Source organism: Rhineura floridana, chromosome 10, assembly GCF_030035675.1.
Source record: "Rhineura floridana isolate rRhiFlo1 chromosome 10, rRhiFlo1.hap2, whole genome shotgun sequence".
Taxonomy (NCBI): domain Eukaryota; kingdom Metazoa; phylum Chordata; class Lepidosauria; order Squamata; family Rhineuridae; genus Rhineura; species Rhineura floridana.
In genome coordinates, this window is record NC_084489.1 from 12,708,268 (window position 1) to 12,733,805 (window position 25,538).

The 25,538-nt window shown below is 45.2% G+C and overlaps 1 protein-coding gene across 3 annotated transcripts in view; it reads left to right on the forward strand.

The window, feature by feature from the left end:
• Positions 1-5,538: 5,538 nt before the first annotated feature.
• The window catches only part of TBX20 (T-box transcription factor 20), a 51,562-nt gene continuing 31,562 nt past the window's right edge, over positions 5,539-25,538 (forward strand). For all 3 annotated transcript variants that reach the window (XM_061586784.1, XM_061586785.1, XM_061586786.1), the window contains exons 1-3: positions 5,539-6,022; positions 12,158-12,407; positions 15,915-16,079. In XM_061586784.1, the coding sequence (XP_061442768.1) occupies positions 5,896-6,022; positions 12,158-12,407; positions 15,915-16,079 (542 nt within the window). In that variant the 5' untranslated portion in view covers positions 5,539-5,895. The remainder of the gene's footprint in view (positions 6,023-12,157; positions 12,408-15,914; positions 16,080-25,538) is intronic.

The following is a 25,538-nucleotide window of genomic DNA, read 5'->3' on the forward strand; positions in this document are numbered from 1 at the left end:
GCTCCCCTCTCAAGAGAGAAGAAGGAACTGGGAAGGGGGGAAGGAACTGAGATCAACATTCTTTGCATATCAGTCTAGCAGGAGGGGGAGAGACGGCAAGGATCAAAGGACAGGTATAGCCTAGCAACAAAGAGGTCTCCTCCCTAGATACCCTTTTTAACCCCATGCAACCTCAACCCACCTAGTTGGAGTTGAACCTCATACATTCCAACAGGAACTCACTTCGAATTTAGAGCTGGGTTTTTACACTGCGATCTTGAGTGTACACGTGGGGGAAAGACGTAACATTGACAGCAAAGGGACTTAAATGTTGCTTAGTGCATTGGAGTAAGCCCCACATGATTTAAAGGAAAATGAGACCCTCCACTTAATCTGGTTTGGGATCGTAGCCCAAGCTTTCCTGTTGTTTAATATCCTTCAGAAAAACCTTATGGGGACCTGTAAAGAAGCGCCATTTTTGTCAAGCCGCTTGTGAAATCAGTATTAAAGCGAAAGGCTGTGGAGGAGGACCATTTGGTCTTTCCAGAGTTAATTATTGCATGCCTTCAAAGAAATTTAGCCATCATGTGTGTTTTGGTGTTCAATGCATGGTATCATCTTATAAAACAGCTAGACTGGTGAGGAGTAGAGAGAGGGCTTTTTCAATAGTGGCCCCCATCCTGTGGAACTCTCTTCCAAATGATCTCCGCCATGCCCCTTCTATGATAAGCTTCCGCCGGGCCTTGAAGACCTGGCTCTTCAGGCAGGCTTTTGGGGTGGGTTAGGTTTCTTACTGTTATGGTTTTAAATTTTAATGTTTTAATGTATTGTTTTATCTTGTACGTTGCCCAGAGTGGCTGGACAACCAGCCAGATGGGTGACTAATAAATTAAATAAATAAATAAATAAATAAATAAATAAATAAATAAATAAATAATAATAATAATAAAATCCTACAAGGAAAATTGCTTATAGGGACACTTTATAGCCACTCCCGTCCAAGGGAACACTCTCAATCCAGAAACGTTCCGTATATATATCTACTCCATTGCCAGTGTGGTGTAGTGGTTGAGGTGTTGGACTAAGACCTGGGAGACCAGGGTTCGAATCCCCACACAACCATGAAGCTCACTGGGTGACCTTGGGCCGGTCACTGCCTTTCAGCCTCGTGTCGGAATCGACTTGAAGGCAGTAAAGTACGTAGACTTCCAGAAACAAAATAGGGACGTGCGCTATCCTCTTTAACTCAACGGAACGAAAAAGGTTACAGTAAGGATAATTCTCCGGCTTCAATCCGGTTTAGCACTATGGACGCCATCGGCTTTAGTGAAAGGGGATCCGCTTTCAATAGGTTTTAGATCCGGCTGCTGAAGTCTCTGGATCGGTTTATGCGCGGGGCAGGTGGGAAGGTCAATTTGCCGAAATACAGCCTAGTCCTAAAGAGCTGGCATGTGAAACTGACCAGCGCTTTACTGGATGGAAGGGAGCGCCGTTGAAATCGGTGTGGCTGACTCCCGCGTGTAAGGTAGCGGGTGTCTTGGGAACGGTTAGTTCATTCCTTGCAGGCCACCCAGCTCTCACAACACCAACGTGGCACGATCCTAAGCCTGTTTAGTCGGAAGCAAGGCCCAAAGAGGTGTTTGGATTTTATTGCTCAGCCGTTGAACAACTGCTTCAACCGGAGCTGTTTATTTGTTATTTATTACATTTATACCCCGCCTTTTTTTCATGATAGAAACCCAAGGCGGCTTACATGTGGTTCCCATGCGGTCTCTCATACAGGCACTGACCAGACCTAACCCTGTTTAGCTCCAGCAGGTTGTTGGCCTCATGCGCCTTCAGACCCCCCTGTTCCAGGGGGTTTACCTGAAAAGCCTTTCAAGTAAGCGTTTCACGAGATTGTTCCAGAGTAAATGGCTCGTAGCCTGCCCTTCCCCCGCGCATCCCGTATACGATCCCAAATACACTGACTTGGAAGGAAATCTCGCTGGAAGCAAACAAACTCATTCCAAAGCGATAAGCATCTTTTAGATCTGCCGTATTATCTTATCTTCATTCCAGAAGACATAGACGGGGCTGGTTTAGGTAGCCCAGTGGTCTAATTCAGTGTGAATCAGCTCTCCACAGCTCTAGAGAGGTCTGTATTTTTTGCCGTTTTTGCTACTTTTTGAAAAAACCAAAACACCCGTGTGCAGTCCTTCCCCACGCAGGCAGCCGTCCGGATTCACAGTCACAGCCCATTCCAGTCACTTTATTACTTGGAGCTGAATGTGTGTGGACCTTTCCAGGGAAAACAAGCCTGATAGGAAGGAAACAAAACAGACAGTTGTGTCTCTAGTGTTAGAGCTCCAACGGTTCATTCACACGGGCGGGCCAGGCTTTGTCATCAAGAGATGAACACGCCAGTGTGAACCAGCCCTTGGGCCCAAGCTGCACTTTCTAAGTCAGCGTCACCGTCCTATCCCTTGAGCAGCCAGATCGCTCTGACGAAGTTTCGCTTTGACGAAGTTGCATTCCGGGAGGATGCTCTTCCATAGGAAGCGTGCTGCTCTAGCTGCCCAAATCCCAAATAAGGGTGCTTACAGAAGGAGGCACGTCCTTTTCTACGCATATGCAAAGAGGACTCTTTGGAACTACGATGGAGTAATTCATGACTCTAGGGTGAAGCCCCATTTCCTCTCTAAGCACGGAATCCCTATGCATAGGATCCGGCTGGAAATAAGCCAAAATAGCCGAAGGGCCATAAAAGGAAAAGGAGCCCGTTTTCTTTCAAGAATCCAGTTGAGTAAAGGGAAGTGCAGGATGCGGAGTGGGAAACCAGGAGGAGGAGGAGGACCTACTTCTCGGTGAGGTGTGTCTTGGCCTTACCTCTTCAATCTGTAGGTGGTGGCTCCCCAATAGGGTGGAGGCGACCTAGTCATTTTCTAAGTCGATAATATTTTATATGATTGGGATGGAGGACCAGTCAGTCACGGGAATTCCTCACCTGTAGCCTGAAGTGGTGCGATCCAGACACAGATGGTCCCTTACGCGAGAATTAGGCCCTAGGAGGTTAGTCAGGATACCCGTAGTCAGCGCCTGCTGTCAAAGCGGCGATCAATAGCTTGACAGGAGCAGGACATGCTCTGGAAGGGGGCGCAAAGCAGCATGGGAGTCAAATATCTCACTAGTTTGAAACCCGGGGCTCCATTTGTTTTCAGCGGGGAGGGGAGATTCTTAGGAATGGTTTAAAGGCTTCCTTTCAGATATGAAAAAAAAATGAAATGGACTGCCTTCAAATCGAATCCGACTTATGGCGACCCTATGAATAGGGTTTTCATGGTAAGTGGTGTTCAGAGGTGGTTTACCATTGCCTTCCTCTGAGGCTGAGAGGCAGTGACTGGCCCAAGGTCACCCAGTGAGCTTCATGGCTGTGTGGGGATTCGAATCCTGGTCTCCCAGGTTGTAGTCCATCACCTTACCACTACACCACACTGGGATTAAATGACAAAGCAGTGTAATTCTAAGAACCTTTGTTGGGGGTATTTTTTAAAATAATCCTGAGAAGAACTTTATGAAGCCTGCAAAGTCTGCCATTCTCACATGCGATCTGAAGAGGTACACTAGTCGCCAGAGCAAAGCGTTTCCATTGGCCACACCTGGAGGAGGAACGGGTTGATCTGCTGATCAGTGGCGAAATCTCTTTGAAGTGAATTAAAAAAAAATACGTACACACTCAAGCTGATCCGACTAGTTTTTACAGTAAAAAGGGGGCGGGGTTTGACAATCCTCGTGTGCCCCCGTTTTCAGAAGAGAGAGGTGAAGCGCTGGAACCGGAAGAACAGGGAGTGACTGACACTCACTTCTAGGGATCTTTTGACACTGAGACCTGGACACACTCTAGAATTTGGCACCCCAAGAATTAACACAGACACCAAGACCAAGCAAAATATCAAGAGGGAATTAGCACACTTAAACAAAATACAGAACCAGTATGATTATGCTGAGTTCAGGAGCGTTTTAAAACCAAGGCTAGAGGTGTTCTTGAAAGCATTCCTAAATACACAAAGGAAAACGAGGACGTGGTCAGGGAAGGAGGGAAAGGCTGAAGGGATGCAGGTGGGACCAGTAGGAAATAAAGGCGGTCTGGATAGTGATTTTGGGGGGCTTTGGGAAAGGCTGGAAGGCAAGAATGGGAAGAGTTTGGGGCATGGAGGGTCTTCCTAAGAAAGATGGACCTGATGAGGCTTGAACACAGAAGACGGGGCAGAGGGAGTGAGTTTGGCCAGCTGATGGCCTTGAGAGAGAATGAGTCAGATTCTGTCAGGCTGGGGTGAGGTCCCTCGGGTAGCCAAAGATTGCCTGCCAGCCAGGTGAAAAGCATCGCCTCTTCTGCTTGAGTTGGGCTCAACATTTCATTCACATGAAAAAACATCCTTTCTTGACGGTGGATGGGTGCTAAACGTTTTAAGAAGGCGCCAGCCAAGAAGGGAGTGTCTAACACGTTTGCAAAATGGCTTCTAGAAAAATCTTATTCTGCTGTCTAGGTGAGCTGGGGAAAAGAGATGAACGTGTCTTTGGGGCCATGCCGGCAAGAGCCTTCAGGCTACTGAAAAGTCTTTGATTAGCAACGGGGGGGGGAAGAATGATATTTAGGTGATCATATCTTGGCTAAACACTTCTAGAAGGAATGTGATGCTCTTTTGTTTATATTTCCATTTCCAAGTCATTAGGGCAGGGTAGCAGACCTGGATAGCGACAGGACACTATGAATTGCGCTTGCAACTCAGCGCGTGCCTGGATTTCTGTAATGGAGCCTCTCTGGCGGCATCTCCGGGCCTATATGAAAATCTGAGATGCAGGCTATCATAGCAGAAGCTGGGTGTTTTTGGGGGTGCTTCATAACAATAACTTTATTTGCAGTGCAATACGGGCCGTAGCTCGGCGGTAGAGCACCTGCTTTGAGTGCAGAAGGTCACCGGTTCCCCGCATCTTCTGGTTGCTCACGTCCCCTGCCTCAAACCCTCGAGAGCCGTTGCCGGTCCGTGCAGCACTAGATGGGCAACTTCCTACCTACAGATGCTATCGACAAGGTCACCGTCGTAACCAAAGCGATGCCTCGGCATGCCTCTGCTATCCCTACCATCAGGCTGTAATCCCGGGCACAGTTTCGCCGGAGTCAACTCCACTGAATACAGAGGGGGGGGTTCTGCGTCTACACGCGTAGGGTTGCGCTGAACGCGCGTTGAAACACCGAGATGGTCCGAGATGGGGAATTCATTCTTGTGTGGGGCTGCAAGGCGGAGGTGTGTGTGTGGGGATGCTTTCCCTGGATGGCGGCCCTGCCTGAAACACAAAAGGAGGACGGGGGTGGTGGTGGGAAGACTGATACCTGAACCTGGCTTCAGCGGCGTGAAAGAAAGGGCGAGTTTGGAGAGCTTTGCGTTTCCTTTGCCCTCTCCTGCAAGATCAAGAAGGCTTGACGTGGGCAGGCGCTGATTGGCTGGCAGCCGATAGGATCTAGGCGGTCAGCAAATTAAGGCGGAGGAGAGAGGGGGGCCAATCGCATTGCCAGCCCTCCTACCCTGGCAGACGCCGCGGACCCGGCTTACGCTGGCTCCTGTCCTCCACCCGGAATCCGCGCTCGCCTCCATCCAGTCTTAAGGCAAAGGAAGAAAAACGATCGCGACGTAACCTGCCCCCAGGCACCGCCCGCTGCAGCCAGCTTGTTTGCCCTAAACCTCCAGACTCGTCCTTGGGCGTCTGGAAAAGTTCTTTCCCGGCCTGATCTTGGGGGACTCCCCTTCGCTTATTTTGAACTTTGCGCCGCCTGGAAAACGAAGCGAAGCAAGGGGCTGTCGATCAGGGTCGGAGGAACTTTCTGGCTCGGCGTGACTGTCTTTTTTTTGAGGGGGGGGGCGTCCTTGCTCCAACATCATGGAGTACACCGCCTCGCCCAAACCGCAGCTCTCCTCGCGGGCCAACGCCTTCTCCATCGCGGCCCTCATGTCCAGTGGGAGCTCCAAGGAGAAAGAGGGTGCCGAGAACACCATCAAGCCTCTGGGTAAGTCCCGCGCGCGGCCGGCAGCAGCCTCGAGGTCGCGGCCAGAAGGCAGAGACGCCCCTACTGGGGAGGGATCTTCTCCAAGCCCTTCCAGAGTGGCTTTCAGGGGGGAGGGGTGCAGCCAAAAAGCCCAAGGCGCTTTGAATGGGGAGACCTCTGATTTGGGGGACGGGAGTCGATCTTGTCCCTGTGGCTGACTTCAACAGGGCTCACTCCCAAGCAAGCCTGTTGGTGTGTTTCGAATGTCAGCTTGCCGAACGCAGCTTTGGGGCAAAAAGGTGCCTTTGAGGTCCCACGGGACGGGGCGATTCAACCAATTCCCTTTGCTTGGCATGGTCCCGGATGCCATCGAAACATCCACTTGTAGCCTGGGACGGGATGAAGAATTAAAATATTCCCCTGTTACAACCAAGAGTTCCACGGCACGCTAAAGGCAGCAATCCGACGCGTGCCTTTTTCTTATAAGATGGAACACGGCAGACCTTACTTTCGAGGGACCCTAGATAGGATCCGACTCCGTGCCTTCCCCTCCAACTGCGCCGTTTTGTTTTTAAATCGAAGCCGCTACCTAAGAAAAACTGAACGAAGCGGAGTTTTCTTTGATGGCTCTTGTCTCTCTAGCCAGGCAAAAGAGCTAGGGGCAGACGTTTTAGGCCCTCCGGCCGGAGAAAACCATTTTTACCAGAGCAGCCAAAGTAAACCTCGGTTATCAATTTAGCCAAATGAGAAGCTGATTAAGTGGGATCCACTCCCCCCCAGCTTGTTGTTTATACGCTCTTTAAACCAGGGAGATCAACTTGATGGCCCAGGAGGGAGAGACCGATCCACGCGACCCAGTTAAAATAACTATTAGGAATCCGATGGAAAGGTTTAAGGCTGAAATTCTGTGAAAACGTACTGTACAGAGGAAGACCGTAACCTATCCGCAGCTGGCTGGGAAGAAGTCCCTCTGAACACAGCGGGCTTATCCTCGAGTAAGCATGCACAGGATAGTGCTGGGAGCACCCTTTAGCTCGGTATGACCTGCTTCCGGATAAAAATATTGGGCTCTCTTTGGGAAGGAGCTTGCATTGAAAATAAACCGGGCTTGAAATCATTGGGATTCGTCATAGCCCTGTCACCAAACGCGCTCTAGAGCTGGGATCCTGAGTGCCTTACTTGGAATTGGGTCTCGTTAAAAAAAAAATCGGACCGACTGGTTGGAAGTAAATACCTTTAGAATGAGTGATCAGCAGTTAAGGCAGCTGAAAGAAATGGGATCTGCTTTCAAATACAAGGCGGAGCCCACATCCTATTGAAGTGAGCGGCAAAATTCGACTGGTCCTGAATTGCAATCCAAAAGGAGCCAATATTTTTGACTGTGATTCTATCCTAAACTTAAATAAATCTGCTGTAGGCTACATTGATGACAGTCTCATCCTAAACATGTTTTCTCTCAAGCAATCTCCGCTGAGTCAAATGAGCTTTATTTTCTGTTAAACATGTTAGGACTACAGTCATGTATTAACTACTAACACTTACTACTTTTACTTAAAAGCAAGCCACATTGATTCCTAAGAGAACTTGCTTCTTGCTTCTCTAGAAATTAGTGCGGTAACACAAATATTTCATCTGAAATAATGGATGATGCTGATGGTCTTGTGTGTTTTAAAGTCGTTTCTTTTTTAAAGTGTACAGCCTCATTCACAGAATTTCAGGAAGAAAAGCATAACCTCTGCCCCAAGGATATTGCACTTTCTTGGAAAAGATCAAATATTTATTGTAGTCTATTTTTTAAAAAATACTCTTTTGCTGACTGTGAACTTTGTAACACTTGTAAAACAATATTGTGCATTTAGCTACTTTTCTCTTACAGAAGCTTTTAACAAAGACACTAACCATAAAGTCATTGTGCAACTGCTTGCGTCGGTTTCCTTTGTGGCTGTTTCAAAAACGTTAACCAGCAAACATTTATTATATATTCCTTAACACTCCTTCCCTTTGCTTAGTTAGTCATCTTTTAACCATTAATAGAAATAATGCATCTTTGGAAAACTAGTTCTTCTCTTGACTGAAATTAAGAAAAGGATAGTGCGTTGTTAAAAACGGACAAACACAAATGTCAAAGGCTTTTAAATATGACGAGGAGGTAATAAACATTACCCACAAACTGCAGTTATTTATGCATATACTTACGTAGCTTATTCCAAACGCCATTCTTCGAGGTAATTTTGAATAAGGGCTCTTTCCGAGGTTCGGTCAAATTGCTTCACCTGATTTACAAACACGTTGGGAGACTGACCAAAGTTCTGCGTTCTCTCTTCGGCGGTTGGCATTGGCTTGGGTTTGCATGGACGCGCCTTTCCAAGCGATGTTAAGGAAAGATTAATCTCGGCCTCCCATTGTAGTTCTTAAATACAAAGAAACAGAACGATCAAGTGCAGGTCGGAAGAGATTTGGAACGGCCCGATGTTTTACATGTGCTGCTCAACCCACTAAGATGATCACCAGGAGACTGGGGGTGGGTAATCCCGATTTGTTTTTCGTGTTTGATCTCTGATGAGACAGATCTAAGGACGATGGCACTGGATTTTCTCGGGAGCACCATGTATGAAGGTCCAGATGAATGTTTGTGACCTGGGCAAACATAGGATCCGGGGCTGGGTGTTGAATGAGACGCAACTTCGTCTGTTTAAGGGCTGGAACAGGACTGACAGCGAAGTCTTAGGATTTCCGTGGAAAGCCTTAAGGCTAGGTCGAAGAAACTCACTATAGATCTAGTTTAAAAATCGCTCGATCTACGTGTGAGAGGTTCGTGTAAAGTTTCGTGCCACCAGTTTGGTCGAATAAAAATGGACCTCTGCAGATTACAACAGTATTTATATATTTAAGAAACCTCTCGCTCCTATAAGGCTGTTGTGATGGTCGCAGTATTTGGCTGGGATGTCCTATTGGCATAATCGTGTTTAAAAGCGTGTGTGAGTGTAAATAAAAGCATTTAAAACCAACGATCAGTCAGAGTATCCCTTCGGAATTCCAGCAAAGCATCCGCTCGATTCTGTTCATAGCAGTTTTATTTATCCATTTATTAAAATATTTATAACCCGCCCTTCATCAATCCAGATACCAGAGCGAGGTACAGAATACACAATAAAACAACAACTCATTTAATTTCCTTGCTGGGAGAGGAAATAACAGTGTAGGCCTTGCTGTTGTTTTATATGAAGAATTTGAGGTTTTATGAGGGGGAGATCTTGTGGGTGTGCTTACACACTGGGTGGATGTAGATGCACCGATTTCCGTGTAAACGTGAATAAACTGGCTATCAGAAGTCTTGAAATCGATGGAACTTCATCCCAAGCAAAATCACAAGCCACCAGAGTGTCTCCCGGAATAAGTTTCCTTTCCAATGGCTGAGACTGCTCAGGAGTAGAGTTCATTCATGTCAATAGGACATGTGAGCAGAAGAAATGACTGGGGGGTACTATTATATATGCTTCATTAATTGGAACCAAGTCCCACTGAGTTCAAAGGGTTTTTCCTACTTTATAAACGCTTGGGATCGCAGAGTACATTTTGTGCTGCGCTGGACATATCTCAAACCGACGCGTATTTCCTCGGGAAGTAAATCTCACCCGTTATAGTAGGACTTGCTTCTCAGTAAGTGTACTCCGGATCGCAGCCTTTCACTGAGCTAGTTCCGTTGAAAATGTGTGTGAGTGTGTGTGTTTGTTTCCTGGCATTTTGCGGGTTAAATGCTTTGGCTCCGTCTTGCTCTCACTGCCCTGCGATCCCGAACCTTTCCGTAGGACGGGCCCCGTCAGTTGACGGAGGAACGTGTCACCGACCGCGTCCCTGCTCAATACCTGCTCCGTCAGGACAGTTCTATTTTGGGTTTCCCTTCCAAAGCCCTCTGCTAGCTGAGGAGGCCAGCTGGATAAAGTCTCCCCCACCATGAAGGCCCTTAAGTGGTTTTTCTTCTTTAAGGGCGGCGATAATCGGGGCAATTAGACAAGCTCCCTGCCCTGCGTTCAATCAAAGTGACTCGTCCAGGCGGTGTCAGCTGGAATCCAGAAGCTCGGAGGCACCATCCGGCGGGGAAGGTCTCCTGCGCAAGTGCCACTGAAGTGACCGGGCAAGCCTCAGGGCGGCTTCTGCAGGAGAACTTCCCCGGTGGACGATGAGCCCCGGACTGGATTTCACATCGCGCTCCTAATCGGTGACCTTTACAGTGCGATCCTATGCACGTCTACTCAGAAGTAAGCTCCGGTGAGTTCAATGGGGCTTCCTTCTAGGTAAGTAAGTGCTGGCTGGTACCAGAGCAGTTTTGCAGCTAAGAGCTCTGTAACTAAGATTTATCTTATTTATAACGAAAACTCAATCTCTATAACGCCCCTTCCGTTCCACACAAACCAGGTTCGTGATCTTCAGGGCTGCTGGACAGTTTTGAGGAGCTCTGAGTTACGCGTGCCTGCCTGTTTGATACATTTCCTTTGCTGGTTCTGGAAGTGGAGTTCCAGGCTTGCGCGGCAGACGAGGCTTGTTGCTGCCTAATCGGACATTGTCGGAGAGCTAGAGGACAAGGTCACACGATCCCTTTATTTGCCAATAGGAGCAATTTCCTGCTTAAAACGGATATCTCTTTGGAATCCCGTTGGGCGATCTGGGCTGTGTTTTACTCAGAGACTTACTGAAATTAACAAGCATGACTAACTTTGGTGCATTAATTCCAGCGAGCCTGTTCCGAGCAAAACTTAGTTGAAAACAACCCACTGTCTCCAGGCGGAGGTACTGGAGCAAGGAATCCGATCAAAATATAATGAAACAAAACTAAATTTCATACTGTCCAGAGTGGTTTGGAAAAATGGAAGGCAGCTGCTTTAACTGGGTTTTACTTTTCCTGCGGATCTGAATTGGAAAAGGTCTAAAATTTTGGCCTTTTTTACCTCCCTATTTATTTATAACATTTATATCCCGGCTCCCCTTCTCTTCTTTCTCTCCCTTCGCTTTATCTTCATCACAACCATGTGAGATAGGTGAAGTTGAGTGATAAAGAGTGGCCAGCTTCATGGCAGAATGAAGATTCGAACCTGAGTCTTTCTGGTCCCAGTAGGACGCTCTGAGGGTTCAGTTCAACAATCAAGGAGGCTTCCTCCTAGGTAGGTGCTATTCTATATCAGCTGTAGGATTGCAGCCTCACTCGCCTGTGGAAATCAAAGAAACGTCAGAGCGCCTTCACTGTAGGGCAGTCATTCATGTGAACCCCGACCTTCAGTCTGAAGTGGTGCATTCGAACACAGGGCTATTACCGCCCCAGCAAGAAAGTGGCCAACGTTCTCGTATACACGTGCAAAACATTTTCTGCTGTACGCTTTGCGGCGAAGGCAAAATCGTTTGGAAGTGGCGTCGGCATCTGTCTGTGCTGCTAAATAAATCTTGCTGTGTCTTGCCCGCTCTTAAGCCCATAGCAGCGGGATCCAAGACAACGGATAGTCTGACCCGTTTTACCTCTTCTCAGTTCTCTGTTCTGAAAGACGGAATGGAAAACTGGACGCTGGGGTGTGGGAGGAGGGGTTGGGGAAAGCTCTGCGTCTGCAGCACGTTCTTTTCACTTTGATCACTTTTAATTCCCAGTAATTGGAAGTGACTGTGTAGCCTGGAAGTGCAGGCTTACTCTGTAAAGCAGTCCCAATGGCTCTCCTCGTCCTCTTCAGTTTCTTGGAGAAGAACACAGGGCTGCGGCCCAAGTCCCATTTTGTCTTAGTAGTGGGAGGGAGTTTTAAAATCCGTACTATACTTTCCCAGTGAAATTCAGAGGGTTAATTTTCGCTGGGCCGTGGCGTGCGCTGGAACGATCTGCTTCCCAGAAGGGTGAATGTAAGGAGGAGAGAGAGAAGATACCCTAAGATAGCCTTGATCCTCCATAGTCACGAAGATCTCTTGTCAATTTCGCATGTCTGGTTTTCATTTCCGGGAGGACTTTTCCCCCGCTCTTCAATTTCACTCCTAGTTAGTGCTGGCATCCCTCCTAGTGACTGTTAGTTTCACCTGTGCTCCTTTGGGGCGGTCGACTTGGTTTTCGTTTTGCACTGTGATGGCCCTTCATCAGGGCCGGTCTTCTCACTCGGTTGTAGCCCTTTCTCTTTGTCCTTTCAGAGCAATTTGTGGAGAAGTCCTCTTGCTCCCAGCCGCTGAACGACTTGTCCGGTTTGGAGCCGCAGGGGGATTTCAGCAATAGTAGCAGCAGTAGCAGCCCCTCCTCGCTGTGCACCGAGCCCCTTATTCCCACCACTCCCATCATCCCCAGCGAGGAGATGGCCAAGATCTCCTGCAGTCTGGAGACCAAGGAGCTTTGGGACAAATTCCACGAGCTGGGCACCGAGATGATCATCACCAAATCGGGAAGGTAAAGATGCTGGGGCAACGCAGGGAGGACTTGGGGGGCACGGCCTCAACAGGCCATTCATTGATATCCTATGCTATATGTTTTGCACCAAAATCCACAGTTGGGCAATGCCTTTCTCAGGACTAACCAAAATGTCACAAAAGAGTGGAGAGCTTTGGTTGGTCCTAATGAAAGTATTAGGGATTTTGGAGTTGTTTTTTTCCTCCTGGACCAACATCGCTACCTTTGCTTATTGTTTTGAGCAGCTATGCAAAAATAACTGCTGAACAACTGAAAGCGGGTTCTAAAAGAAATCCAGGGAAAGAGGAAAAAAGGGCGAGATTATAATTGTACAGGACAAAAAACCAGTTGAATGGAGGTCTGGAAAAGGGGTTTATCATGAGCAAGCCTCCAAGGGTGGGGCCACAGCTGGGGATTTATCCCTCCCTCTCATGTTTCAGGCATCTGGATTGGGCTAGAAAGTCTTCCTTAAAGTGAACAAGTGATTTGTTCCTCTCCACGCGGCTGCTTCATCGCTCCTTTACACTATGCCGCTGGATGACACGCAGCCGAATGTGTGAACTGCCACCACTGACAAACACCTCTGCTTGAGGTGTTGTCAGATGACATGAAAGCTCTTGTCCTTCCCCACCTCCATCCTTTTTTTCTTTTTGATCTGTGATGGCTGTCTCACACACGCATGTCATTGGTTCAATGTGGAAGTCTCCCAGTGATGACCATGCGTTGTGCATCAGCCCTTATAACCCACATTCGAAAAGTTGGAGTTTCTGCTTGTAGATTGCACGGAAATATCACTATTATTCTGATATTAATAAGAAGAGTCCTGCTTCCTTTTATTTTGATTTGAGGGGAAATCTGTAGGAGATTGAAGTATATGGTTGCTGCAGTTTCAAAAACAGCTTTGGGGTATTGCCTGGATTTGTTTCTTTTTGTTTTAAACTGCAATCCTATTCCCACTTACTTGGGAGAGAGTATACCTCACTGAACTCAGTGGCACTTACTTCTAAGTAGGCATTTATAGGGTTGCACTGTACACTCACAGCATTTGAGAAGTTTGGGGTAGAGTAAAAATGGTGTGCCATTTAGCTGAAAACGAAGATAGTATTTTTATAAAATCAATAAGATTTGTGAATTAATGCCTTTCCAGTGGCATTGGCAGGGGGAGAGGTGCAGAGCACTTCGTTAGATGCAATTTTCAGAGGTGTACCCATATTACCTTGTTGCAGCAAAAGCCACAAAAAAGCTTGCAGCACCTTAAAAATGAAGCACTTTATTGCAACATAAGCTCTTGTGGACTAGAGTCCACTTCATGAGCTGTGTGAAGTACTTTCCATAGCCATCCTTTCTGCTATGCCGAGCCCCAGCCACAGAAAAATATTTCTGGGGGGAAGGCACAGACACCAGAACAAAAAATTCTGGGGGGCATAAAAGGAGCAAAGCATATTTCTAGGTGGGTGAAATACACTGGGTTGGGGGATGAGCTCCTTGTTTGAGGGACACTTGCCCCCTCCCCACCTAAAATATGCTCTAAATTGCTGTGCATTCAGGGGGCTTTGTAACATTGCTTCTGTTTCTGCCAATTATTTGCACCCCCCAAAAAGGAATTATATAATTACAAATTTTCCTTAAGCCCAAATGCATGGCTTTGAAAAGGGAAAGTCCAGTTGTTATTACTTCTTTGTGTTAAAAGCTTTTCTTGGTTACTTTATCATTAGTGTCCTCAGCAGGGGTCCAATCCAGACATAACACATTTATCACATTTACACTTTTGACATTTTTGGTATACAACATACTTAAAACATTGTAGGTCTAAAAAATGTCATGAGTGAAATGGCAGTGCAACTAATTCAGATTTGTTGCTTAAGAGTTGCAAGGGACAGCTCTTCTTACAGTTACACTTCTGTTCTGGGACGATGGCATTTTGTCAGTAGGAAGGGCAGAGTTTCCACTGCCACCTTCCAAAATACTGCTTTCATTGAAAGAGTGAGATTTGTGTTAATATAGTTATGGATATGTCACGCAGTGCAATCCTAGGCACACCTACTCAGAAGTAAGCGCCAATGCGTTCAGTGGGACTTACTCTCAGGTAATGATACAAATGATGCTTGTGAAATTACCAGTGAGTGGCACAACTCCTCTTTCATACCACATCATTTTCTGATATTGACATACTATTGTTATTTTTTAGTTTGTTAGACTGCTTCTCCATTGTCCCACTTAAAAGTTTATTTATTTATAAAAAATATTTGTATACTGCTACTCATTAAAAAAACTGTTGAAGCAATTTACAGCAATCATACATACAGTATATACAATACAAACTATGTACAAATTTAAAATCAGAAATCATTGACTAACTATGGGAATACAATTTAAAAGGAAATAGTGATGAACATCAGCAAGCCGGCTTCATACCTTTAGAACAATGCCCACCACCATTTCATGCCATGGGCAAAAAGGAAGGATGTAAATGGGGAAATAAACAGAACTTCCCTTGCTTAAAAAAAAAAAAAGCTAACTGTTAGAAAATGCTGAATACATTTTATTTCTTTTTAAAAAAATCTAAATCACCCTGCATCCTGACCAATTCCAGAGCAGTGAATAACAACAGCAACAACAATAAATCACAACATCCTTCATAACAATATATTTGAGAGCAGGCACAGGTGGTGCTCATTTCTGTCAGTGGAGCATGTCTCTATGGTGGGTTTTTAGAAAGGAGAACCCAGGTATGCCTACTCTTTTCCCTCATTTTTTTAAATGTGGGAATAAGATAATGTGCTACCAGCACCAGAACAGGCGTCATGTGTGTGTAGCACTGAAGGAGAAAACCATTACTTGCTTTGGATGTGTTGCGGAATGGAAGTATGAACGACTCTTGATTTGGCACCTGATACAAGGCTTCATGTACTTCACTGTGTAGGACAGGATGCATAGGGAGACGCATACATCTGCAGGCTCAGTGTCATATCCAACACTATGCTCTGTGACTGCAGTTTGTTCTAAAGCCCTCATTTTTACTCCCCTCCTGCACAGCCTCCATTCAGCTTATTGCTTCTTTGCCCTGTTTCTCAGTGTGGCCCACAATCCTAGAGGACCCCATTCTCCTGCGTTCCTACAGATCAAGTTACAGCTTCTACTGGCCACCTCCTTTTGCTTCCTGAGCTTCCTCAGGCTTGGTGACCACAAGGCTGGGAGGGACATGAGCACATTTTCTACACAATTCCCTTCATTGAGTTGCCCGACAGCCACATGTGGCAATCAAGCTATGGTTTACAATGTATTTACAGTGTTTTAAAATAGGGGATGGCTTCAGTCAATGTATATTGTAGGGAGATATGGATTGTTTTAAATAGCCCTAAACAAAGATATACAGGCATGTTTGGAATTTCCCTGTCTCTCTGGTGGCCAGGCTATAATGTCTGTTTCAGATCAGTTTCAAAAGGGCTCTTTTCTCTGGTCTATTATTTATAAATTCATCATCTCTTTTGCTTCTGTCTATTTCAGAAGAATGTTTCCAACCATTAGGGTTTCCTTTTCGGGCGTGGATCCAGAAGCCAAGTTCATCGTGCTTATGGATATAGTCCCAGTGGACAATAAGAGATACAGATATGCCTACCACAGGTCTTCGTGGCTGGTTGCTGGCAAAGCGGACCCTCCTCTGCCTGCAAGGTCAGTCCATTTGCAAGTGATATCTACCCCACACACCTTGGATTATTGGCTAGTAATCCCTTATGTTGCTTTGTGAATACTGTGGCAGGAGCTGGTAACTGCTGAAATCAGTGGCCAGGGCCAGGGAGGAGGAATTCTTTACATGAGCCAGGGAAGGGCAACCTCTGCAGCCTTAGGGCTGCATGTGGCCTTTGGCCCAATTTCCTGTGGTTCTCAGCCCACTTTCATGCACATGGCAAGGAGAAAAACTGGGGGGAAAGGCAGAAAAAGATAGAAAAGGAAGTGATCCCACCCACTTTTGACCTCTGTGCCATCCACCACTGGTTTGCAGCTCTTGATACATTACCACCAAGGGGATATCCTCAAGGGAATGCAGCCCTCAGCAGAAAAAGTGTTTGCCCACCTCTGGTGTATCCCAGTGTGTAAGATCCAGCCAAATGTAAGGAGATTTTAATAGTTATGCATATCCTTCTCCCCGCACCCCGTAAACCCTTAAAATCTCTGAGTGCAATCCAATCAAAGTTAAAACAGCTTCTGGTAACCCACAGATCTTAAGGATTTGTTCCTCCCCTGCCCCCCAAACACCCTGCAAAAGGTTTAGAGTGAAATAGTTCTAAAGCCTTTTAAATATATACATTTTTCTCTTGCTACAGTTCTTTCTACTCTCTAACTTCAAAGAAATCTAGGTATGTTTAGCCAAATATAAGGGAAAAATATTAGATTTTAGCTTGATGCCATTCATGAAATGACATTACTTTTTCAACTGACAGCTAAATCATGGGTCATGTTTATGAACGATAGTCAATTAATTGTTGACTTGCTCTTCAAGACAAGAGAAGATTTCTTTCATCTAAAGGCTCATGTCTTTGAGCTTCTGTACTCACCAAACGTCTGAATAATAAGGTGTATGTGTGTAAAAATGTAAGAATGGTTGAACTCGCCTTGGCTCATTTTGGAATTGGATTCAGCAAACCAAGCTATTTGCCTCCCTTCATCAGAAAGCTGCTATTTTCCTCAAGCCCAACTCCAAATTCAGACCCTTCCATGTTCCCAATGATGTCACAGGGGAGTACACCAAAATCCAAAATATCTCCCCTAATCTCTGCAATATCCCAAACTTCATGTGACTTAATTCTCAAGTTGCCATCCTTCCCTTTTCCCAAACTTGCTTGTGCTAACCCTGGCACCATCTTACTTATAGGTTTCCATGGAAAGCCTCCCTGTTTCCACGACACCTGGGATGTTTAGGTACCTGGGAAATGTAGTTCTCCAGGACAACTGAGTCCATATACTTTTGACATTGGGTGCCCTGGAGAACTTTGTTTCTTTGATGCCTGAGGTGCTGCCAGTGAAGCATTCTAGTCACCAGAGGTTTAGTGGTAAGGCTCCTAAGGAGACCTCTTCATCACCACAGCCACTATGCACATGGGAAAGGAAGAGGGCTGTGGGATGATGCAGATTTGTTTGATCTCAGCCAGAACTTAGCTGTAGTTTGAGACCGCTGGTAAAAAGCTGGAGGAGGAGGCACCTTTAAGTTGTTGATTACAAGTCCTACTTTTTTGAATTTTGGCACCATGATAAACACACACCAAAAAATCTCTACACATGAGATTTTTGTTTTGAACTGACTTGTCTACCTAGGTAACTGTCTGCAAAAGTACTTGCGTATGTTGCAGTGGGTTCTGGGATGTCATTTAGCAGCAAAGCACTGGCCGGGCCTAGAGGGCTTCACCATTGTTCCATATGAACAGAGGCTGCTCCTTACATACCTCCAATACTCTCTGTGTCTGTTCATTACAGAGGGAGATCAGTAGTGATACTGTCCTTTGGGGAAGTTTTGTCCATAGTCACTCATGTTTCCGTGAGGAACCCCTAGGTTTCTAAGCAACCTCAGAGTTCCTTGGCATGCAGGCTGAAAAGCACCACTTTATATCAATGAACAAAATGACATCCTTTTGTAAAAAAGAAAAGAAAGTGCCATTTGTAAAGTCATGACACTATTTACTAATTTTAGTTCTTTCCAAGGTGGCTCAGATAAAGAAAAGACAGAAAGGAGAGCAATGATAAAATAGCAATACAAATTACGCATTATCAGTCAGTTTGAAAAACACATCAGCATATCTAAGAGCTTAAATAAATAAGTTATCATAAAAAGTTTGGCAGAATAAATAGGTTTTCAAAATCTACCTAAAAATGGGAAGAATACAAGCTTGGTGGAGCTCCCCAGGGGGAAGAATCCCACAATTGTGGTGCCACTACAAAAGAGACCCTGTACTGGGTACCTCCCAGTCTGATTTAAATGACCGCAGGACAGAGAGAAGAGTCTTTGTTCATCTTATTTATTTATTTATTTTATTAAATTTATATCCCTCCCTTCCTCCCAGTAGGGCTTGAATAGGTCCATATGGGTATAAGGTTTCCAGGCTCTTTAGGTCTTTAAAAGACTTTAATCTGAGCCACAGAAACAAACAACTAGCTGTGCAGAGTGAGCAGGCTCTGGACTGTTTAAAAAGAAAAGCATGGGGCTTTCCTATCCTGCATGTAAACTATATTTGAATACCAGGGATGTTTTAAAATCAGTTTGGGATATGGCATGATGGGAGAATGCCTACTGTTCTGTGGCTAGCATAGCTCTGTGGACTGTGGCCATTGGTGGCAAACAATCTAATCCAGCAAGAGAGATCCCTGCACTTGATAGAAATGCTCATCTACCTCTACATCACAATGCTAATCCCTTCCCTTCCACCCCTGTTCCATTTAAATGGTGGGATACACCTTTTGATGCAGGTTTGTGTTCTCCATACAAGGACACTAGTTGTCATGCACAGTGGTGGCTATCATGTGCATATTTATCCATTGCAGTAGTACTTGCTGGTTTTGGTATGGCAGTTTTAAAATACTTAGCTTGGCTTCATCCAAATGAAGTGAGGCAGGTAAGCACCAGGGAGAAGGGCCTTTTCAGTAGATGCACCTTTGTTATGGGACAGCCCTTCCAGAGATGTGTTCCTGGCACCATCTTTGCCATCTTTTTGGCATTAGTTGAAGACCTTCTTGTTCACTCGGGCCTTATTTATCTCTTATGGCCTGGTTCTCTTAGTTTTTTAAAAAACAAAGAAACAAACTGTTTTAACTGTGTTTTTAGTTTTTAATAGTTTTCATTGTATTTTAATTGTTGTATTTCTTTCATGAGCTGCAAAGAGAATGTTTTTATGATGTTTTAGAGTGTTTTTAGTGTTTTTGTTTGCTGCCCTGTGCTTCCACTGAGAGGAAGGGTGGGATATAAATTAATAATAATAATATAAAATAGTCAATTGGAAAGCATCTTGAGATGCCTACCATATGTGTCTTGAGTTCCAGTAATTTCCCTGGACGTCTTTGGACAAGTCATAGCTTCTGTGACAACGACTGATCAGGAAAGTGAATAAATGTTCCCAAACTGGGGTGACAGAGGGGTGCAGTCTTCAACCTCCCTGTCATGAGCATTCTCCTTTAGATCACTCCTTGGGTGCTGTTCAGACCTATATAGCAAACCACATTTTGGTGCTATCAAAATGACCCTGCAAGGAACTTGGGCATTTGCACTCCTTCCTCCAATCAATTTAATAGTTCTTTCCCTCCTTTCCTGGTCTGAAGCAAATGGGCATCAGCAGCCATGGTCAAACCTTAGTTTCCAATCCTAGGTTGCAGGGCAGACAAAGTATTGTTTGCCAGAAAGGAGGGAAGGATTTGCCAGATGTGAGAGAAGGAGAGAATGTACAAGTCCAAGGCTTCTAGAAAACTTGTTCTGATAATACTGAACTATGGTCTGGCATTGAGTCTGAACTAGCCCATAGGTTTAATGTTTGGGATCAAGCTCCAGTGTACCAGTTGTCCTCCTGCTCCTGCAAATCTGCAAAACTGGATTTGGCAACTTGGTGGATGTCAAGTACAGCTCTTCCGAATGCTGTATTACAGGGGTGTGGAGCCTGTGGAACTGTAGCTGCGTTAGGGAACCTGTTGTTGGACTTCAACTCCCATTGTTCCTGACCATTGGCCATGCTGTCTGGGGCTGATGGGAGTTGAAATCCAACCACATCTGAAGGGCCACAGGTTCCCAACCTCTGCCCTATAGCATCACTGTTGTTAAATAATGCAAGAAAGGCACCTTAAGAAACTTTCTTAGGGCTGAGTCATACAGCACAAAAATATGTACATAGTGCATCCAGTGTGCATTGTTGCTTGTTGTGAAATGAAGTGATTGTCTGATTCTTCTATCGTGCAGCCATGTCTGTTTTCAGTCCACAGAAAAGAAGTGAGCAACTCTTTCCCCAATCATTTGATTGTACTTGGAAAATGTATCTGGTGATACAGTGGAGCAGTGTGCACAGTGGATTTACTGCATGCTCAGGATCAATCTGGGTTTGTGTGAGAGTGCTAAAATTCAAAGAACTGGAGTCAGCATCTTCTTTGCATCTGTATTTGATTTTGTGGCTTTTTTTAATTCATAGTTTATCAATTCAGGTTCTTAAAACAATAGCAGGAAAATGCGGCATCCAAGCTGGGACAATAGTGAAATGCCTCCAAAATGCAGCCAATGGTAGCCAATGTGATGACCCCCCCCCAAGTTGTTGTTGGACTGTGACTCCCATCTCCCCTGACCATTAGTGATACTGGTTGGGGCTAATGTGAGTTAGAATCCAACAAAGTTGCTTACCTCTCTTGCCATCCTGCAAAAGATGCAGCACAGAGGGAAAAAATTGGTTTGAACAATATTCACACAATCCCATCAAATTTGAGATATGGTGGCTGGGCACCTTGGATAGGGGCTTCTTAGCTGTGGCACCCAGAATTTGGAATGACCTCTCGATAGGGGTTTGTCTGGCAGGCAGTGAAGACTATTTTATGCAGGCAAATTGTTTTTTCTGTTGCCTTTGGAGTTGCATCTAACAATTTCCTTTTCCTCTTGACTGTCCAGGCATGGCATATTTTGGATAAACTTTGTTCAGGAATGGCATCTTTGTTATGCTTGTGCAGGGTGACTCAGTGGTCTAAGCCGTGTGTGCCAGTGTGTATATTTACCTAAGAAGCAGGCTTTTACCATTCTGTTTCCTGACTCCTAACTAAGCAGAGCAGAGGGAGCTGTGTCAGCTCGTCCAAAGGAGATACAAGCGAGTCAGCTCTCAGAGAGTGAGCGAACAGGGAGAACTAACAGGAGTTTGGCGGGGGAGGTCAAGGGGGAGGTCCCTAAAACCTTCCCCCCTTGTACGGTGCACCACATACCAGTGGGACTCTCCTATTTACCCTGAAGGAGGACAGGACAAAGCACAGGCCATTCCAATGCAAGTAGAAAGAAAGAAACAGAAGGCAGTAGAGACTATGGACAGGAAGGACACTCCAGTGGAGGTGACCTGCAAGGTGTGTGCAATGTTTGTTTTCTTGCCTGGGAACAACAATGGCATACACGTGCAACAAGTGCAAACTGGTGGCACTGTTGGAAGAAAAAGTGAGGGGCCTGGAACGGTGGGTGGCCACACTGAAGAGAAGATGAAGAGTTTTTAGATAGAATGCTGGAACAACAACAGCAAAGAGAACTACAGGAGGTGGAAGAACAACAGCGGAGGAAACTCCATGGAAAAGGGTGACAGGAGCAGAAGAGCTCAAAGACACCCTTCACCAGTGGAGCTACAGAACCGCTTCCAGGCACTTGAGGATGAGACTAGAGGACACCCTGCAGAGGAAGAATTACAGGAGACCCCATGCAAATGATACTGCCAAGCTGAGCTACGAAGAAATTGTGTCAGACTTTGAAGCTCTGGGAAGGAAACTAAAGAACTTTGGGCCTAGATAATTTTCTCATCCATCCTTCCAGTACTTAGAAGAGGAGTAGAAAGGGAAGGATAAATCCTCCGGGTGAATGAATGGCTACGAAGGTGGTGCCGATGTGAGAGATTTGGATTCCAAGACCCTCATTATGCTTCCTGGAAGATGGACTCTGGGCAAGTGATGGGTTGCATCTCACAAGGCCTGGGAAGAATATGTTTGGCCGCAGAGCTTGGAAAAGTTACTTTTTTGAACTACGACTCCCACCAGTCCAATCCAGTAGCCATGCTGGCTGGGGCTGATGGGAGTTGTAGTTCAAAAAAGTAACTTTTCCAAGCTCTGTTTGGCCGTAGTATGGAGAAATTCATCAGGAGAGCTTTAAACTTCATCTCAAGGGGGAGTGAGATGTAAACATGGTGGTAACGATGAACAACAGCTTGTGCAAAGTAAGAGGAACTGAGGGAACAGCTCTAATGGGACCCAGTAATTGTCTCCATAAAAATGTAGGAAGGAAGCCAGGCCGTAAATCATATTGTCTTTGATTTCTATATACTAATGCCCAGAGTATGGGAAACAAACAGGATGAACTTGAACTCTTAATACAGGAGAGTAAATACAACTTGTTAGGTACAACTGAAGTTTGGTGACATGACTCCCATGACTGGAATACAGCAATTGAAGGATATAACTTGTTCAAAAAGAACAGAAGGAATAGAAAGGGAGGTGGAGTCATGCTATATGTTAAATATATATATCCCTGCACAGAAATACTGGAGGATGAGCTTGGTAGAACCATCAAGAATATCTGGATTACAATTAATGGGGCAAGGAATAAAAGGAACATGGTAGTTGGAGTCCACTACCAACCACCCAATCAAGAAGATGATTAGGATGAAATGTTTTCAAAGCAAATTGCCAATCTTTCAAGGAGGCATGATGTAGTAGTCACGGGGGACTTTAGTTACCCTGACATGTGTTGGGAGACAAATTCTGCCAAACATGGCCCCTCCAAGAAATTCCTGACATGTGGGAGATAACTTTCTTCTACAGATAGTAGAGCAAGCAACTAGAAGATCAGCTATCCTTGACTTTATTCTAACCAACATAGATGACTTGGTGGATGAAGTGGCAGTTACGGGAAGTCAGGGGAAAGTGACCACATTATACTAGAGTTCTTGATTTCAAAAGAAGCAAAAGCTGAGAATACCCATATGTGTACCGTGGACTTCAGGAAAGCTGATTTTTAATAAACTCAGAACAATGGTAAGTTGGGTTTCATGGCAATTGACTCTAATGGGAAAAGGAGTCCAAGATGGGTGGGAGTTTCTAAAAGAGGAAATTCTAAAGGCACAATGGCAAACAATTGCCGCCCTGGGCTCCTGCTGGGAGGAAGGGCAAGATATAAAGCAAATAATAAAACAAACAAACAAACAATTCCATTATGGAAAAAAGGGGGAAGACAACAGAAGAAGCCAATGTGGTTTCACAGAAACCTTAGAGATGACCTAAAAAAGGACACACATAGGAAGTGGAAAGAAGGCCAAGCCACAAAGGAAGAGTACAGACAGGTAGCATGGAATTGCAGGGATGGTGTCAGGAAGGCTAAAGCTGAGAATGAGCTGAGGTCAGTGAGAGATGCCAAAAGCAACAGAAAAAGCTTTCTTCAGGTACATCCATAGTAAAAGACAGAGAAAAGAAATGGTACTCAGTGAGGATAGCAAAATGATAACAGATGATAAAGAAAAGGCAGAAGTGCTCAATTCCTACTTTGGCTCAGTCTTTGCCCAAAAGAGGGTCTATGACCCTCCTGGGAAATGTGAAATTGAAGGGGCAGGATTGCAGCTTGAGATTGATAGAGAAAGGTCAAGCAACACCTAATCACTTTGAATGAGTTCAAATCTGCAGGGCCCATTGAACTGCATCTTAGAGTATTGAAAGAACTGGCTGAAGAACTCTCGTAACTGCTGTCTATTATATTTGCGAAATCATGGAGGATGGACAAAGTGCTGGATGACTGGAGGAGGGCTAATGCAGTCCCTATATTCAAAAAGGGCAGAAAGGAGGAACCTGGGAACTACAGACCAGTCAGCCTGACATTGATCCCTGAGGAAATTCTGGAGCAGATTATAAAGCAGTCAGTCTGTAAGCACCTTGAACAATGCAGTGATTATGAGAAGCCAACACGGATTTATCACAAACAAATCCTGCCAGACTAATCTTATCTCATTTCTTGATTGGGTAATCTCCCTGGTAGACTGTGGGAATGCTGTGGACATAATATATCTCGACTTCAACAAAGCTTTTGACAAAGTGCCCCATGATATTCTGATTAGCAAGCTAGCTGAATATGGACTGGATGGAACAACTATCAGGTGGGTTCACAGTTGGCTACAGAATCGTACTCAAAGAGTGCTTATCAATGGTTCCTTCTCAAACTGGAGGGAGGTAATGACCGGGGTACCGCAGGGCTCGGTCCTGGAATCAGTGCTCTTCAACATTTTTATTAATGACTTGGATGAGGAGGTGCAGGGAATGCTTATCAAATTTACAGATGATACAAAATTGGGAGGAGTAGCTAATACCTTGGAAGACAGAAACAAAATTCAAAGGGATCTTGATAGGCTGGAGCATTGGGTAGGCTGAAGACAACAGAATGAAATTAAACAGGGATATGCGCAAAGTTTTATACTAGGAAAAAGAAACCAAATGCACAGTTATAAGATGGGGGATACTTGGCTTAGCAATACTACATGAGGGAAGGATCATGGGAATATGAGCCAACAGTGTGAAGTGGATGCAAAAAAGGCAAATGCCATATTAGGCTGCATTAAGAGAAGTATAGTTTCCAAATCGCATGAAGTATTGGTTCCCCTCTATTCAGCACTGGTTAGGCCTCATCTTGAGTACTATGTCCAATTCTGGACACCACACTTTAAGAAGGACCCAGAGAATGTGGAATAGGTTCAGAGGAGGGCAATGAGGATGATCAGGGGACTCGAAACAAAGCCCTATGAGGAGAGACTGAAAGAACTGGGCATGTTTAGTCTTGAGAAGAGAAGACTGAGGAAAGATATGATAGCACTGTTCAAATACTTGAAAGGTTGTCATGCAGAGGAGGGCCAGGATCTCTTCTTGATATCCCAGAGCAGGACACAGAATAATGGGCTCAACTTACAGGAAGCCAGATTTAGGCTGAACATTAGGAAAAACATCCTGAATGTTAGAGCAGTATGACAATGGAACCAATTACCTAGTGAGGTGGGGGGCTCTCCAACACTAGAGGCATTCAAGAGACAGCTGGAGAGGCACTTGTCACTTATGCTTTAAGTTGGATTCCTGCATTGAGCAGGGGGCTGGACTCGATGACCTTATAGGCCCAACTCTATGATTCTACCCTGCATTTAAATCACTGAGACTTAAGACTCAGTAAAAGAAGAGAAAGCTACTTTATTTATAGAAATACATAGTAGATAGGAAAGGCATACCTAGTTCTACCTTACTAAGTTTGAGGTACAATGCCCAGACTTTCAACAACTTTCACTGTGAAATCCTATACATGTCTACTCACAGGGAAGTCCTATTGAGTCCAATGGGTATAGGACTGTAGACTCAGTGTGCCTCTTGATCAAGCTAGTTTTAACTGACTTCAGCCTGATGCTT